This window comes from Marmota flaviventris, chromosome 13 (genome assembly GCF_047511675.1).
Source record: "Marmota flaviventris isolate mMarFla1 chromosome 13, mMarFla1.hap1, whole genome shotgun sequence".
Lineage (NCBI taxonomy): Eukaryota > Metazoa > Chordata > Mammalia > Rodentia > Sciuridae > Marmota > Marmota flaviventris.
The window spans coordinates 67,821,018-67,839,949 of NC_092510.1; the positions used below are offsets into that span (position 1 = coordinate 67,821,018).

At 35.3% G+C, this 18,932-nt stretch overlaps 1 protein-coding gene across 4 annotated transcripts in view; it reads left to right on the forward strand.

The window, feature by feature from the left end:
- Positions 1 to 18,932, forward strand: part of Unc13b (unc-13 homolog B) — a 208,649-nt gene that overhangs the window by 54,950 nt on the left and 134,767 nt on the right. For all 4 annotated transcript variants that reach the window (XM_071600727.1, XM_071600728.1, XM_071600729.1 and 1 more), the window contains exons 3-7: positions 394 to 493; positions 5,505 to 5,622; positions 6,712 to 6,835; positions 10,009 to 10,082; positions 17,970 to 18,027. In XM_071600727.1, coding sequence (XP_071456828.1) covers positions 394 to 493; positions 5,505 to 5,622; positions 6,712 to 6,835; positions 10,009 to 10,082; positions 17,970 to 18,027 — 474 coding nt within the window. The remainder of the gene's footprint in view (positions 1 to 393; positions 494 to 5,504; positions 5,623 to 6,711; positions 6,836 to 10,008; positions 10,083 to 17,969; positions 18,028 to 18,932) is intronic.

The following is an 18,932-nucleotide window of genomic DNA, read 5'->3' on the forward strand; positions in this document are numbered from 1 at the left end:
TAAGATGCTGGGATTATAGGTGTGGGCCACTACACCCAGCCTGATTAGTTCTAATTAACATTTTAATAGACTAAATCAATTAGAATAGGAAATATCTAATATATCTTGTATTTCATGAATCTTTTGTTTCAGTTTGCATGAGTCTGTATGTTTTTACTGGGTCATATGATGCAAAATATATTAAAATTTGAAAAATACCATATTAGATTGTACTCTTGAAGATGGTGTATGGTTTTATAATTTTTGTGACTCTTGTGCCTGGAATTGTACAATGGATGCTTCAGAGTATTTTGGTTTTTTTGTACATTTAATAATGTGGATATTCTAAGGGCGATGTGAGATTGGATAACAATTTGAGTTTTGATATTACATTTTTGTTTTGCATTTTTTCAGATAAATTTAACACATACGTGACCCTGAAAGTACAGAATGTGAAGAGCACAACTGTAGCAGTTCGAGGCGATCAACCTTCCTGGGAACAAGATTTCATGTTGTAAGTACTTTGCAGCCAGCATGCCTAAGTATTCTGTAATCTTTCTAAGGTTATGGCATCATATGAAACAAAGATTCTGTGCATGCCTAAGATTGACAAAAAGTGAGAACATTGTTAAATATTCTTTTGGAAAACTAAAACCGTAGTTATAGGAACAAGTGAGGTGTGTGGTAGGTGAAGTATATCTTCAGTTGTTTCTATTTAATAGATTCACAATCTATTCTTAGAGATGGATGATGAATGTAGGTAAACTCCTAATTAATTTATGAGCTTGAAAACATTACCTCATCAGATTTTTTTCAATGGTCAGATTAGCATATTAGAGTTAGTACAATTAGCAGAATATTAAGTATAACTTTAATATTTTTTTGATTCTCAGAAGCCTTCTTGAGGAAATATGGCTGTACCTATCAGAGACAGGGTTTGTATCTACCCAAGTCATCTGCCTTAGAGGATGAATATTCTGTGCTTATAAGCATTTTGTTTTATTTTCTATTATTTTTTGCAGTGCTGGAAATTGATCGTAAGACCTCATATGTTAGGCAAACACTCTACCACTGAGGCTATATCTCAACCCTTCCTTTTATGTTATTGAGTAAAATGCCCTATGTTTGAGTAAATTTCTTATGGTAGATTTTCTTATGTATGACAGAAAATTAATATTTTTAAAATAAAATTCTGGCATTAAAAATATTTTCTCACACCCCTCCCCTTAATTTTCAGTATTTTTTTTCTTTTTCTAGAAGAGAAAAGTGTAGAATATCTTATTGAAGGACTGGGCTAATCTCTTAACTTTTCTTTTTTTTAAATTTTTTTTTAGTTGAAGACAGACAGTATGTCTTTATTTTGTTTATTTTTATGTGGTGCTAAGGATCAAACCTGGTGACTCACAAGTGCTAGGCAAGTGCTCTGCCACTGAGCTACAGCCCCAGCCCTCTCTTAACTTTTCTGAGTGCCAGTTTCCTTATCTCTAAGGATCTATCATTATTTCTTAACACAGATCCTAAAGGTCTACCTTACTTATTAAAAGGTTATATTTGCTTTTTGAGAGTAGGAGATGGGCATGAAGGAGATAAAGGAAAATATGTATTGAAAGTACTGTGAAATTTGAAATTGCTTTACAAGTTTTACAGTGCAGTTTAGAGAGGCATTGGAATGATTGTTATTTTTATGGAGAAACAGTCCAGTCCTCTGGGCTTTTAATAAATATATTGCTACTTAAGGTACTATTTAGGAAACTTTATTATAATAGTTAAACAGTACTAATAGTTAAAGAGGGCCTAGGCTAAGACAGTAACAGAGAGGCTAGCAAAAAAAAAAAAAAAAATGGAAAGAAGTGCTAAGGAGGTAGAACTAAAAGATTTGTTGGGATGATTAGTTGGGTTGTATGCTGCTCATTAGGTTGGGGTTAAGGTATTTGGACCAGTTTGTATTTGAAGTTCTTAGAGTTCATTTAGGAGGTATATTAAGAAGATAGTTAGAAAACTGAACCTGGCACTTAGGGAATGAATGTGGTTTGGGGAAATATTTTAGTCAGTTGAAGCCATAAGCACAGATAAGAAAACTTATAGAATGTATACTTTGAAAAAAGAGACTGGGACAGAGCCTGGAGAGCAGCAGCATTAAAGAGAGGATTAAGGAGACTAAGAAGGAATGAGTAGAGAGGTAGTGGAGAACCAGGAGTTGGTGGTGTCGTGGAAGCAGAGGAAGAACTGGGGCTTCAAAAAGAAGGCTAGTGGCATCACATTACTCTCTCTCATGATTATAAACCTCATTTATTCTCTTTTTAGTTAAAGTGACATGAAAGCAAGACCACCTACCTGTTCCCTTCTTTACATGTGTAATGTGCAGAGTTCATACAAGTCTCTTCACACATTAGCCATTCCACAGTGTGGCTCTGGTATATAAAGGTAGTGATCCTTCTCTCTTCTGACTTCCAGTGCTGTCACAATTACTTCCTGTTATAACTCTTCCCAGCATGTGAAACACAGTGATCTTCTGCAGTCTGTCATCAGCATAGCTAGCTTTATTCTTATATGTTTATTTTCCAGTTGTCCATAGCATGTCCCTTGCAACCCTGCTTTTGATGTATGTGAATTTTCTTCTGTCTCCCATGTTGAGATGCTGTGTGAATTTGGCCCTCTCCCTTTTTACACATGGGTTTTGTTAGCTATTTTCTTTATCTTTTTTGCTCCTCTTTGTCCTTTCATCACTTGCATCTTCATTGCTGATCTTTTCCCCTCCCTTTATCTTTTTTCCTGCTCCCTGATGTATTATGTGACAATCTCTAATATTCATTTTGGTATTTCTCATTTATATTTAATATTTCTGTGTTTTAATTTCAGGACTTGATTGTTTCTTAAGGAGGGTATCTTCAGTTATTGGTGCGAATGTCTAGCTCAGAATCTTGTGTACATGTATGCACATACACTGTTGATTGGAGTTTTTTGACAGAAAAAAGCAACTTCCCCAGGGCTCTAGGGATGAGGCATAAATAGAATTCTCAGACTTCTCTTAGTTGTGCCTGCTGAGCACACAGAGATGAGAAAAGAAGCTTCTTATAGAAGACATTTTCATTGTTTGAACCATATTCCCCAGAGAGTTCTGGGGAATATGATTTTCTTCATCTATTTAAAGTCATGCTGTTAAAGACCCCTAGATATTTCTTTTATCATTGGCTTGAGATGCTTTTTAGGAGTTGCTTTAGGAATATTATATATGTATCCCTAAGCAATGTTTCTTTTCCAGATTCAAATGAAAGGTACTTCAGATATAAGGGTATTACATGTATTTTCAAAGACTGATTAATTAGGCTGAATGACTGTGACAAAAAGCTCTCTGAACATCCTTAGTGGCTGGGTAAGTCATGTCATTTGTTGCTTTGAAGAGCCCAAAGTTGTGGAGACAAGAACTGGGTCTGATGTTAATGTGTCTTCCTTAAAGTACCAAGTCATATATATATTATAAGTGCTCAGGAAATATTAATTAAATGAATAAATGAACTCATTAGCACGTTCTCTGTGTTATATGCTTTGTATGTATGTGAAAATGACAGATTTTCTTTCATTGTGTAATTTCAACACACTTGATGTGAATTCAATGACTATAAATCCACATCCTTGTAAATCTGAGAACACTTACCTCATAGTACAACAGGGAAGCCAGGCAGGCTTTCTCAACAGCACACACTTGAAACTTCTGGTGATGAATAGCTTTTGTTTCTGAGAAGGCCTTTCTGCTTTTTTTGATGGAATTGTCCTTTTCTAGTTTTTCTTGCCATTCTTGCCCTTCAAGTAACCTTACATCCTAATAAGAGCTTTCTGGAGAATGTTTTTAGCATTACTGTGTTTTTTGCCATGCATGGTGGTGCATGTCTGTAGTCCCAGCAGCTCAGGAGGCTAAGGTAGGAGGATTGCAAGTTTGAGGCCAGTCTTAGCAACTTAACAAGTCCTAAGCAACTTTGCAAGGCCTTGTCTCAAAATAAAAAAAATCAGAAGGGCTGGGGATGTGGCTCAGTGGTTAAGCACCCCTGGGTTCTGTCTCTGTACAAAAATAAAATAAAATAAAATAAATAAGTATTTTTATTTTCTACCCTAAAATTATGATTTGTCCTTATAGGCAGATATTCTACCCATGTATGTCATTTCTTTTACATAGTGATTATTTGGCTCTTTCTGGAATGATTTCTTTTCCAATAATTATTATTATATTATTATTATTATAAGCTTAACTGATAATGAGAGTCCTCCAGGGGACTGAGTGACTTGACCTACATTCTCCTCTAACACTCTAGTGTCCCTCACCTGCCTTTGCCCACTTGTTCCCATCAAACTTATAGTGTTCTCATGAGCCCTTTTACTTCTACCTAGATTTCCTTTCATAACTCTTGTAAAAAAAAGATTTACCTTTCCTAAAAACTTCCTGTATACATTCCATAAGTATAAATTGGGGCAGTGTTATCAATAAAACATATAGGACTGTTGCCTAAGGGTAGAAATTGTAGATAGGCAGGCAGGCATGGCAATAATGGCTTCATCACTTGGCCTTATTAGTCTAACCATGATTATATCTCAAAAGGCTAGGGGACAGTGAGAAACACATTTTTCTTTATTTCTTTCTCAAAATTTATTAAGGTTTAATTGGTATATAAAAATGGCATGTAATTAGTGCATATAATTTGGCAAGTTTGGACATATATGTGAACTTGTATTATTACCATCACCTTGATCAAGGGAATAAACATACCCATCACCTCCAGCAGTTTCCTTGTCCCTCACCTTTTGTGCTAGGAACACTTAACATGAAATCTACTTTCTCAACAAATTTTTAGGTGTGCATGCCTTATTGTTAATTGTGTGTGTGTGTGTGTAAAACATAGGTAACTATGTTGGATAGCAAGTCTCAGGAACTTACTCTCCATTTTTTTTTTTTTTTTTTCCTTTTCAGGGCACTGGTGATTGAACCCAGGGGCACTTTGCCACTGAGCTGTATTCCTAGTCCTTCCATTCTTCTTTCCTAACTTCCTTCCTTCCTTCCTTCCTTTTTTATTGTGGTACTAGGACTCAAACCCAGACCCAGGGCCTCACATATGCTACGCAGGTGCTTTACTGTTGAACTACATCCTTAGTCCCCAGCCCTTTTTATTTTTATTTTGAGACAGGGTCTCACTAAGATGCCAAGGCAGCCCACAAACTTGTGATCCTCTTGCCTCAGTTTTCCAAATCTCTGGGATTACAAGTGTGTGCCACCACACCCAACTGGGGCTTACTCATGAATAATGAACAAAAGCATTTGTGTGTGTGTGTGAGTGTGTGTGTGTGTGTGTGTGTGTGTGTGTACCTTAACATAGATTCTGGGAACCTAAAGATGATTGCAGCATTCTGAGACATTTTGATTTTCCCTAAGAAAATATCCTGGGTAAGAAAGTATTCAGGATTAGTAAAATGGGAAATGTAGCATTTGTTTCAATTATCTGGCTTTGGTCAAACGCCTTTCTTCTTCTTTTCTCTAGTGAGATCAGTCGTCTGGACCTGGGTCTAAGTGTGGAGGTATGGAACAAAGGGCTGATATGGGACACCATGGTGGGGACCGTGTGGATTGCACTGAAGACAATTCGTCAGTCAGATGAGGTCAGTCAGTGCATTGCCTGTTTGGAGGTATGGTTTAGCTCTTCATTTTCCTCATCTTGGCTTCACTTCAGCTGATAGTCATCCATGCAACTCAGATTACTCTTCTCCCTTTCTAATTAAGAGGGTTTAGGACCTATCCGTTACCATCTTCACCCAGAGGGTCATGTGATTATAATTAAGTCTGTTTTTCCATATATCCCAATACTGAATTCAGAGATACCAAAGCAACTCCTTAGCCTTATTAGATAGACAGCCTCATCTGGGTAGTGTGCATGTATGCACCTACATTCTCCTCTAAGACATTGTCCTGGGAGAGGTCCCATTAAAATTTCTCAGCTAACTGGCTGGATTTTTCTTTTGCTTTGTTTGAGTCACTTAGGGAACTGGTTTCAGTCCTCTGCTGCATGTAACCCTACCAGAATTTAAGGAACTTCCAGGCTTAGCAGTTGCTATTCATATGGTCTTCATGCATTATTTCCTGAACTGAACTCCCGTTTTACTTTCCCTGTTTAGAATATAACTCAGATAGCATAATTTCCCCACATATACTCACTTTGTATTAGACAGAAGCTATTATGTTCCTACTTGGTTTTCACATGAACTATATGTTTTTTCCAGGAGTGGGAAAGTTGAACATATTGCCTCCGTTTTCTTTTATTTCTGGCTAAATCTCTACTCCCTCAGGCAGATGGGCAGTTTATTTTCATTGCATCTCTTGCTCAGTTCTGTTTAACTAGCAATGTCAGTAGCTCTTTATTGATGAGAAGCAGAGACATATATCATTAAGTGACACAGTCATTAAGAATTATGCAGATTAAATATTGATCCATGGAATGCTTAGTTTTAGAGTTTGGTACTCAAGAAATCTGTCCTGAAGAGAGCTAAGCATAATAAAAGCTGCTCTCCCCACTAAAGTTGGAGAACAGAAGTCTGTGTGTAGCACAGGCAGGTCATAACAGTGGCATGTGTGCCTTATCAGGATATAAGTGGCCCTCAGAAGCTCTCAAAAAGGGAAAATCAGAGAAGAACACCTGGCTCTTGAATCAAGAGGAAAGCCAAGAAAGTTTAATTTTGGATTTTGTTTCCTAGGAAGGGCCCGGTGAGTGGTCTACATTGGAGGCTGAGACATTAATGAAAGATGATGAGATCTGTGGAACTAAAAACCCAACTCCTCATAAAATCTTGCTTGATACAAGATTCGAGTTGCCTTTCGGTGAGTCTTTGTGATGAGATTTTTAAAATCACTTAATACTTTTTACCATATTGTGTGAGATTGTTAGCTAGTTGTTTCATGAATGTATATTTTATCTTCTCACCCATTTCCTTTGAGAGCATTTTGTCTTCATTTCTATGCCCCATGACCCCTGGCTTAGGGCAAGGATGCAAAGCAAAGTCTAGCAGGCGGTTATTAAAAATCCACAATAAAAAGCATACTCTTCAAGTCATTTAATTTTCTGTGACTGTTATTATAATTTATGAAATATCTGCTTGTTAGATTTATTATTTTGAAAATATATTTTTTAATATTTATTTTTTAGTAGTAGTTGGACACATACCTTTATTTTACTTATTTATTTTTATGTGGTGCTGAGGATCGAATCCAGGGCCTCACACTTGCTAGGTGAGCACTCTACTGCTGAGCCACAACCCTAGCCCTTGAAAATATTTTAACATTTAATATCTTGAAGTAAATATATACCTTATGATTTATTAATTTAAAAGAGAACTGATAAATTGAACATTATCTTTATTTTAAACAAATTTTAAAATCAGAAAAAATACATGCTTCTGATAAAAATTCAAATGGGAATGAAATGTATGTGGGTAAAAAATTAAAAGTTTCTTTCTACTTCCTTTCACCTCCTTTCTATTCACCTGAGATAAACCACTAATAACTTTTCTGTGTCTTGGTCTAGACACAGATTTTCTAGGAATTTATTTTGGCTAAATTTGGATCACACCTTATATACTGTATATTTATTGTGATATATAATGTTGTATAAACTACTTTTTTTGTGTATATTTGGGACATTATTCCATGTTATACTTTAAGAACTATCTTACTGATCTGAAAAACTGTGATTACTGTAATTTATCCTGGTAATCTTTTACTGTTTGACATGTAATTTGTTTCCATTTTTTTGATATATATTGCTATAACTAATGATGTTATATATCTATGCCCATTATGAGTCTGGGATAAATGTCTTACAGTAGAATTACAAAGTCAAAGGGCACAATGCACATCACTGTTTTTCAAAGATACTGCAAAGTTACTTGTTAAAAAAATTGCACAATTTATACTTTTACCCACTGTTTGATGAGTATTTACTTCTGAATATCCTTGCCAACATTTTGTATGTTCCAGTTTTTAACCTTTGTCTATCTAATTGATTTAAATTGTTTTTTGTTTCAGTTGAATTCTATTAGTGTAATTTTAATTTTTATTATTCATATTGTTGATATTTACATATACTTTTTTATTGCTACTGTTTTATGATTTCAGTTTATTTAGGTCTTAGATCCTATGGTGATAAAAGCTAAAAATAATGTGATTTTTTCCAGCTAGTTCAAAAACAACTGAACTCAGAACTAACTATATACTTTAGAAAAATGGAAAGGAAAACTTGCTTGTGAAATTGTAGGCTAAGAAAAGCAAATGGAGTTCTTGTTTTTAGCTTAGTTGCTTGTATTTTTAGTGCTATATTCTTGACTGTACCAATTTGGAATAGAATTTTCATCTTGTTGAACTGGGAGGGAGATGAGAGTGAGTAGGTCTTGGTTTATATACTATAGACATTGACTGTTCTTACCAAATTTTAGTAGATTTTCTTTAATAAATATTTCTTCAGATGCTGTTGTCCTAGGAACATTTCCAGAGACTTTAAATGGTTGTTTTTAAATGTGTATAATCGATTTTGCTAGGGAACATGTTTTTGAAGCAGCTTACACTGTTAGGTTAGGAGTTCATTCATTCCTTATTGAATTTTAAACAAATATTCCTCTGTTTCACTACTGCATCATTTATATTCTGTTTTATATATAGCAGTATGCATTTCTGTCTAGATTTTTAGTTTCTTGAGGTCCTTGTGTAGTTTTTCTTGGTATGTCTAGTGTTTACTTGGTATGTAATAATGACTAATGGCTATTTGAATAAATGCTTAGGGTAAAAACTTATCTAAGTAAAAAGTCTATTTTTCACTGGAGTTAATATGAATGTGCCTTTGACCCCAGTGATAGAAAACTTTGACCTCAATGATAACACTTTGGCCCTAATGATAGCTAGCTTGGGATTCAGTTTTCAAAAATTTAATGATCCTTTTAAATTTTTGAAAGAAAAATTTTAGCTTTCAGCATCCCATATTTTGACAAAGGAATTTTCTTTCAGATAATATAGAAACTTGTGAAACCAGTTGTGTGGTGCATGTCTGTAATCCCAGCTACCTGGGAGGCTGAGGCAGGAGGACCACAAGTTCAAGGCCAGCCTGGCAACTTAGTGAGAACCTGTCTCGAAGTAAAAAGTATATTAGAGCTCAGGTTGTAGCTCAGGGGTAGAGTGCTTGCCTCTCGCATATGAGGCATTGGGTTTGATTCTCAGAACTACATAAAAATAAATAAAATAAAAACGTATGGTGTCCATCTGCAACTGAAAAAATTTTTAAAAAGCAAATTAAAAAAAAAATTTTTAATTGTTGATGGACCTTTATTTTATTTATATGCAGTGCTGAGAATTGAACCCAGTGCCTCACACATGCTAGGTAAGCACTCTGCCTCTGAGCCACAACCCCTTCCAAAAGTAAACTTTTTTAAAAATAAAAGAAACCTATTTAAAATTCTGTTAACCTGTGAGAATTTATAAAATCTCCTGTGTGAATTGTGCAAAAAACTTGGGAAGTATCAAATATATAATCCTGGGAAAGAAAAGCAAAGCCAGTGTGGTACACAAGTAGGTCTTATTGAACTAGCATTGGGAAGACTTGGCGGCAGAATTGCACAAAACATTTCTCAGTGTCTTAACCACTACAGATTGGTGAGTAATGAAAAATAAAAAATAAAATAAAAAGAATATGGTACTTGAAATTATACTGACTACAGTTTTAATCATGACTCATCTGTTTATGAACTGTGTGACTGTGGAGAAATTACTTGACCTTTCTGGCCTTTAGTTTCTTCATCTGCAAAAGAGAACAATGGGAATAATAGCACACTATATTGGTTTTGTGAAGAAACATTCAAGATAATGTTCATGGCGAGTACCAAGTCACCAGTAAAATTCATCTTTCACTACCACCTTTCAAACTACAGTTATTTGACTATAGAATTATTTGCTGATGATTGAACTATTACCAGCTAATATGATTTCTTTTTTGTCTTTTTTGATGGTAGATATCCCAGAGGAGGAAGCCAGATATTGGACCTACAAATTGGAGCAAATCAATGCCTTAGGAGCTGATAATGAGGTAGGAAATGCTTTATTTGCAATATGGAAAGATGGGGATGTTGTCCAGCATGTTGTCCTAAAGAATGAAGTAACTTAAATTGCAATAAAGAAAGAGAACAGCTAAAAGATAGCCTGAAATTTCATTAGAAAGCTCCATTTCCCGCTTTTCCTATTTCTTGCTGTCTAAAGGACAGTGGGACAAGTCTGACTCTAGACTGTTGAGGAGGGAGCTAGTACTAGGGAATCTGTCTTCTTTTGTTACACAAATGAGCAGAAGGTATTTCTTCTGTTCCCTTCCAGATTTTTGGATATTATCCTTATTTGTGTATTCTTTTTAGGGATGTTTAGACTATTGCATTCATTGTTTGATACTGCTTTCATAATTTATCTCCAGAGATGAGTCTGGTGTGTAGAAGAAAATATAATTCAATCTGGAGGCATTAGGAATGGAGAATTTTTTGTTATTGGCAGTGCAAGGGAAAGATAATATATTTGTTTACTTTCGGACATGTTGGGCTATTAAAAATGAGTCTTATAAGAATTTGAGTGGCAGAAGATACTTCAGTGGAAATGTCTAGTGAATGGCTTCATGAGAAATCTGGAGCTCAAGCTGTAGGCATACAGTTTGGATTCATTAACCTGTGGGTAGCAACTGAAGTCAGCAGTAGAAAAACTAAACAAGGCAGAGCATGAAAGAGTATTAAAGAAGAACAAAACTTGGGAAATATCAAATATATGATCCTGGGAAAGAAAAGGAACTGAGTAAGAGGTGCCTAAAATTGAGAGAATAGGAAAGGTTCCTGGAACAAAGGAAACAAGTGAAAGTTATGGAACGAAGACAAAAGATTCTTGATAATATCATGTGTTCAAAGAAAATGAATTCTGTAATAGAATTATAGAGTAATTGGATTTGGTGATTAACACCAACATTCATAGAAGCCAAAATGCGGTGGTTTGATGACTGTGTTAGTTTCCTAAGGCTGCCATAAAGTACCATAAACTGTGTGACCAAAAGCAACTGAATTTTATTCTTTCACAGCTCTGAAGGCTTGAAGTCTGAAATCCAGGGGTTAGCAGGGTTAGTTCATCTCAGTCTTGAGGTTCAGAAGAGAAATCTTCTATCCCTCTCTCCTGTCTTTAATGGCAGTTCTTGCTGTTCCTTGGCTTTAGATGCATTCTTCTAATCTCAGCCTCTGTTGTCACATGTCTCTCTGTGTCCCTCTGTGTGTTTTCAGTATATCTTGTATGTCTGTGTTCAGGTTTTCATTCTTCTTGTAAGGATACCAGTCATTGGATTAATTCAATTGCATCTACAAAGATTTTAATTCCAAATAAGGTCAAATTCACGGTACTTAGGGTCAGAACTTCAACATCTCTTGTGTGTGTGTGTGTGTGTGTGTGTTGCTAGGGATCAAACCAGGGCCTCATGCATGTTAGGCAAGAACTCTACCACTGAGCCGCATTTCCAGCCCTCAACTTACCTTTTCTTGGGGGAAACAATTTAACCCATGGTGAGTTAAATGAAAGGTGAAGAAGTGAAATTTGGGACAAGTGACAACAACACTTTGGTTTTTTGTACTGGGGATTGAATCCAGGTGCACTTTACCACTGAGCCCATCTCCAGCCCAAAACTAATCCTATTTTTCTTTAACAGCTTTATTGAAATATAATTCATACAGATCATGTAGTTTACCCATTTAAAGTATGCACTTTAATGGCTTTTAGAATATTCAGAGTTGTGCTTTTTTTTGATGGGGAGGTACTGGTTTTTGAACCCAGTGGGTCTTCACCATTGAGCCACATCCTTATCCCTTTTATTTTTTATTTTGAGACAGGATCTCACTATGTTGCTTAGGGCCTTGCTAAATTGCTGAGTCTGGTCTCAAATTTACCTCAACCTCCCAAGTTACTGGGATTATAGCATACACCACCATGCCTGGCTGAAGTTTGAACATTTTGATTACCCCATTAAAACAAACAAATAAACAAAAAATTCTGTGCCCTTAGACATTACTCTCCAATCTCATATTCCTTAGCCCTAGACAACTACTAATCTACCTTCTGGTTTTCTACATTGACTTATTCTGGACATTTAATGTAAATGAAATTACATAATATGTGTTCCTTTGTTGACTGACTGTCTTTAGGTAGCATAATGTTTTCAAGGTTTCATCCATGTTGTGACAAGTATCATACTTCATTCCTTTTATTGCCAATTAACATTCCATTGTACAAATATATTATATTCTATTTATTCATTTAAGAGTTGATGGATAGATGTGTTGTTTACACTTTTTAGCTGTTATAGATAATATTGCCGTGAACACACATACAAAATTTTGTGTGGACATACATTTTCATTTCTCTTGGGTATAGACCTCATGGTAGAATTTCTGGGTCAGAACTGTTGGACACACTGCCAGACTGACATTTTCTATTCCCATTGTGAATGTATAAAGATTTTAGGTTTTTCATATTCTTGTTGGTACTTCTTGTTATCTCTTTTTTTATTATTACTATCCTAGTGGGTAGAAGTGGTATTTTATTATGATTGTTACTCCATGTAAAAACTTTTCTTCTTCTTTTTTTAATATTTATTTTTTTGTAGTTGTAGTTGGACACAATACCTTCATTCCATTCATTTATTTTACGTGGTGCTGAGGGCCCAGCATATCTAGGCGAGCGCTCTACCGCTGAGCCCCAGCCCCAGCCCCAGCCCCAGCCCCAATTTAAAAACTTTTCTAAAAATATAGAATTACTCTCTCCTCTTTTTTTTTTTTGCTGGAATTCAAAAATACATTAGTATATATCTCTAACAGATAATGCCTTCTAAAAAATAACTACAATGCCATTATCATCTTGAATATAGCAATAATATCTTAACATCATCTAATACATAGTTTGAGTTCAGATTTCTTTTGTTGTCTTAAAGATGTCTTTTTATAGTTGATTTGTTCAATATCTAAACAAAAAAATGTATATTTGGTTATTATGTCTCTTAAATCATTCTTATTGTATAACTGTTCCATTTCCGTAGTTTTATAGAACTCCACACATTCTGTATTTGGCTGATTGTGTCCCTAAGGTTTCATTTACTATGTTATTTTATTCCTTTAAGCTGATAACTATACCTAGTAGCTTGAGGATTAGATTGAGATTTAGACTGAAGTTCATTTTGAGAGGGGTAGGCAGTTGATATCTTATCTCAGTTTTAGAGTTAAAATTCAACAAGGCTTCATGTATTGTCAGCCTGTTTCTTCATTATAAAATTCTTCCATCAGTCTTTCACCTAATGGTTTTAGCAGCAAATAACTATCATTACTTTATTAGGATTTTCAAAAGGATGATTTAACTATGATTTGTCTACAAATAGAACTTTTTCTTAACAGCTATTTGATTTGCTTGAAATGTAGTCTGTTAGTCACCTTCCTTTAGCTGTGACAAATTACCTGGGATAAATCAACTTAAAGGAGGAAAGATTTATTTTGGCCCACAGTTCCAGAAGTTTTAGTCCATGGTCACTTGGCCCCATGGACTAAAATAGAGTTGCTTACCACATGATAGTTGGGAAGCAGAGAGAGGAAAGGGCCAGGGACAAAATATATCCTTCAAGGACATGTCTCTGAGGGTCTATTTCCTACAACTAGATCCTACCTCCTACATTTCCACCACCTCCCAATAGCCCTTTAAATTATGAATCCATTGCCAGAAGCTAAGGCAGAGGAATTAAAAGTTTGAGGCCAGCCTCAGCAATTAGTCAGACTTTGTCCACCCCTCCAACTCCCCCGCACAAGAAAAAGTCAGTGGGGGGCTGGTGATGTAGCTCAATGTAAAGTATCTCTGGGTTAAATCTTCAGTACCCTCCCCCACTATATCTATCTCTAAATTTGTGTCAATGGCTAAATCCATTGACGAGATTAGAATCCTTTTGATCTAGTCATCTTCCAGAGGCTCCACCTCTGAACACTGCTGTTTTGGGGACCAGTCCTTCAACATGTGTGTAAGCTTTTGGGGGACATTTCAGATCCAAACCATAACACAGTCTACACAGGAAAAATATTCTTTTCATCAATTTTCAGAATGACGAGCTATTGCCTCAGCAACTTCTCAAAGTGACCTGTGAGTTATTTTTTTGTTTTTGATTACATGTTATTATGAATTTATGAATTTGTGCCTACAGATTTGTTATCTGGTGATGGCCTGTTTCCTGTTTGTGGATGGCACCTTGCTGTGCCTTTATATAAGGGACAAGGCATCTTTCTGGGACTCTTTAAAAGGATACTAATACCATTCATGAAGACTCAGTCCTTATAATCCACTCACATGTCACAGGATCTACCTCCTAATACTATCATGTTGGTGAATAGGTTTTTCTACAGATGAATGTGGGGGGACATAAATGTTCACACATGCCAAGCAGGTGCTCTACCACTGAGCTATATCCCCAGCCCCTGCTCTCATTTTTTTTTTAAAGTATTTATCTTATATAGCAGATTTTATTTGTTCGTATAGAGAATTATCTTAGATTTCTATGTAGCTAATTTTGAATCTTTAAATATTAAGTTTTTATTCTATTTCCAGGCCTTATATTTTTTGTTTGAAATTTTATATGTATGTGTATATACATACATTAATTATTATTATTATTATTTTTTTGGTACTGGGAATTGAACCCAGAATCCTTTACTGCTGACCTAGTCCTTTTATTTTTGTTTTGGGACGGGATCTTGTAGTGTTTTGAGGCTTGCCTTGAACTTTCAATTCTCCTGCCTCGGCCTCCCAAGATGCTAGGATTATAGGTGTGCACCACCATTTCTGGCTGTACATATATGTTTATATCAACTCATTTTAATTTTTGGAACAGTTGTAGATTTATAGAAATATTGATCAGATGGTTCAGAGAGTTTATCTCCTCCCTGCCAATCCCACCCTAAAGTTTCTCCTATTTTTAACATCTTTACATTAGTATGGTACATGGGTTACAATTAACAAACCAATATATATATTATTATAACTAAAGAGTTGGTACTTTATTTATTTATTTTTTGAAAATACCTTAATTTTATTTATTTATTAATATGTGGTGCTGAGGATTGAACCCAGGGCCTCACACGTGCTAGGCGAGAGTTCTAGTGCTGAGCCACAATCCCTGGTACTTTATTATTATATATTTTATTAACTAAAAACTTAAGCTTGAATGTTTTTACCATAAAGAAATAAATGTTTAGAGGAAATAGAGAAGTTTACCCAAAATAAATAAATAAATCCTAAAGTTCTATAGTTATTTCCTCAGTTTTTAATCTCATGTTATTTTTTTTGTTTCAAGATTCCATCCAAGTTACTATAGTATATTTGGTTGTCATATTTCCTTAGGCTCTATTTGCCTATAGCATTTTATCAGACTTTCCTTATTTTTGATGACCCCTAATTTTTAAAAAATTCAATACCTAAGACATGCAGTACAGTTGGCCTTCTGTTTCTCAGTTCTACATCTGCAGATACAACCCACCTTGGGTTGAAAAATATTTATTTTAAAAATGGAATTTATACTGAACACTTTTTTTTTTTTTTTTGGTGGTGCCAACGGTTGAACCCAGGGCATCATATATGCTAAGTTCGTACTCTGCTATTGAGCTTCCTCCTTAGCTATGTAATCAGTTTTTTTCCCTTGTCATTATTTCCCAAAACAATATGGAATAACAATTATTTACATAATATTTACATAGTATCAGGTAATATATAATCTAGAGATGGTTAAAGGATACAAAAGGATGTGTATTAGTTATGTGCAAATACTATATCATTTTACATAAGGGGCTTGAGCCTCTGTGGATTTGAGGATTCATTGGGGAAGGTGTCCTGGAACCAAGGGATGACAAATGTATAATTTTTGATAGAGAGAGAGTGGAGAGCCTTGTATTTTTCCTAACTTCATAAGTCCTTTTTTGTGGTACTGGGAGTGAACCCACTGAACTACATCCCCAGCCCATTATTATTATTATTATTTTTTAAAATTTTGAGACAGTCTCACTGATTTGCTGGAGCTGGTCTCCAACCTACAATATTCTTGCCTCAGCCTTCTGAATAGCTGGGATTGCAGGTGTGAACATGACAGGCTTATTAATTGTCAATGTTTGTCATTGATTTGGATAGATATCCTTCATCAGAGTAAAGAAATTTTGTTTTCTAAGCTTTTTTTGCATTGAAACAGAATGAAATTATATCAAATCTTTTCCTGTCTCTATTATATCACATACTTTTTCTCTTTTAATCTAGTTAATGTGCTACATTATATGAATAGATTTATCAGATATTGACCTTGCATTTAAAATCTGCCTGGCTAGGAGATATATATATCCTATATAGATCCTATATACACATTTATATGCCAACATGCATATATATGCACATATATATGTTTCTATTCACATATAAATATTACATGCTTATGTAATGTGATGGATTTGGCTTGGTAATCTATTAATTAGAATTTTTGTATTTTTATTCATAAGTGAGATTTTTCTTTTTTTAAAAAAATACTATTATTGTCTCTCTTTTGCAGTAGATTTTAGGGTTTTTTTTCCCTTAGTTATCTAAGTGTTAATTTTGTTGTGATTGGACTTCAACTTTCCATTTTGGGCCTAGGACATATTCTTTAAATGTGGCTTTTGAAAATGTCTACTCTCATCTCTTAAGTCTGAACTCTTCTAGTTTAATATTTAAAGTTTCTCACTGTTATCCCTATGTGCTGCCTTCAAAAATCACCATTTTATTTATAATGGTAATTTTTTATAATCTAGTCCCTTTGTCACTTTGAAGTGAATGTTTAACCTTCAAGAAGTTTAGAGCATTTATGTGAGGGGCAGTTTTACTAAGATTATCATATTATTTAAATTTTTTATCACTTCTGTTCACTCCCTATTGGAAGTAGCAATAGCAGTATTATTTTATTTGTGTCATAGTTTATTATTTGTAAAATATGTTATATACAAAAGTATATTCAAAAAGTCTTTTGTGCTGGGTGTAGTGGCTCATACCTGTAATCCCAGTGGCTCGGGATGCTGAGGAGGAGGATCATGAGTTCAAAGCCAGCCTCAGCAACTTAGTGAGGCCCTAAGCAACTCAGTGAGACACTTTCTCTAAATAAAATATAAAAAAGGGCTAGGGATGTGGCTCAGTGGTTTAAGTGCTCCTAGGTTCAATCCCTGGTACAAAAAAAAAAAAAAAAAAAGTCTTTTGCATTTTTTGATCCAATCACTTGAAGTGCCCTTCATCATTAACATCCTTATGTATACATCATCAACTTTTGTCTAGATTACTCTAAAGTTTAGTCAATTTCCTCCTTGTACTCTGCATCTCATCTTATCAACCAACATAATCTTCAAGTGTAATTAAGTCATATTCCTCTGTTTAAAACTCTTAATGACTTTCCAGTACACTAGAATAAAATTGATCCTCATTATTATCAAACTTTATTCCCTCAGTGAACAAGGCCCTGCATATAGTGGGCATTCAAAGAGATTTTTCAGTTCTGTCGTCTGATTGGGGGATATCTATACTTTAGCCACAGGAGAACTCAGAGGATTGTCAAATACTGAGGCTCCTGAGACCAAGTCTTCTACAATTGCCTGGCAGAGCTAAGCAGATGTCTAGATGCCCTTGCCAGAACAACTTCTACCGTCTTACTTTAGCCCAATGAATTGGGCCAGCACCATAACGTAGTCTGGCTTTGTGGATCTAGGATCATGCGTGGAAAATAGTAGTGGGATGTTCTGTTTGTGTTCAATAAAAAAACTTGACTCCAGCCAAAGACTACATCTTTTTATAGGTAGCTATGATTTTTTTCCTCCCTTCTTTACTTAGGTCTCTTATTATACATTTCTCTCTCTCTCTTTTCTGTTTCTAGTATTCTATTCAAGAAGAAAGCCAGAGGAAGTCCTTGCCCACTGCTGCCGCCCAGTGTTGTAAGTGAGAAACTTGTCTCTGAACCTGTCTTTGTTGCAGCTTTCTGTTCCTTGTTCAGATGTGGCTTATTTTGAGTCAAAGAGGGTGAACAGTGTGTATAAATAGAAGTGATTCCAGAAGTTCTGCTGTCTTGGCACAAGCCTGCAGTGGCTGACTGTTCACTTATCATTCATTAACTTCAGGAATCAGTTTTGGTTTTGTGTGTTGTAAGTGGGGCAGTGGTACTTTTTTTTTTTTTCTTTTCTCCTTCTTTGCTAGATTTTACCCCCTGGGGTATACCCGCTTTATCCCCTTTTACCTGTTATTATTTTTTTGGTACCATGGATTGAACTTGGGGGCACTTGGACACTGAGTCACATCCCCAGCTCTATTTTATATATTTTTAAATTTAGAAACAGGGTCTCACTGAGTTGCTTAGCACCTACCTTGCTTTTGCTGAGGCTGGCTTTGAACTTGTATTCCTCCTGCCTCAGCCTCCAGAGCCACTGGGATTACAGGCGTGTGCCACCAAGCCCGGTTATGTGTTTTTCTTTTTTTAAGGCTCAGTTTAAATGTCATCACCTCTGTTTCCTCTTTCCCATAAATTTAGCCTATGTGTCTCCTCTGTGTTTTCATATTCCCTGTGCCCATCACATAACCTGTCATATTTTGTAAGCTGTGTATATTTAATTAACAAGAACACAAAATTTGAGGGCTGGGGATGTAGCTCAGTGGCAGAGTACATGTATAAGGTCCTGGGTTTGATCCCCATTGCCACAAAAAACAAACAAACAAACAACAACAACAAAAAAAACCCCATAAAGTTTTAAAAGATAGACATTCTTTTATTTTATATTCTGGTATCTGGCTCAATACCTGATCCATAGTAAACTCCAATAAAGTTTGATGAATGAATTAAATGGAT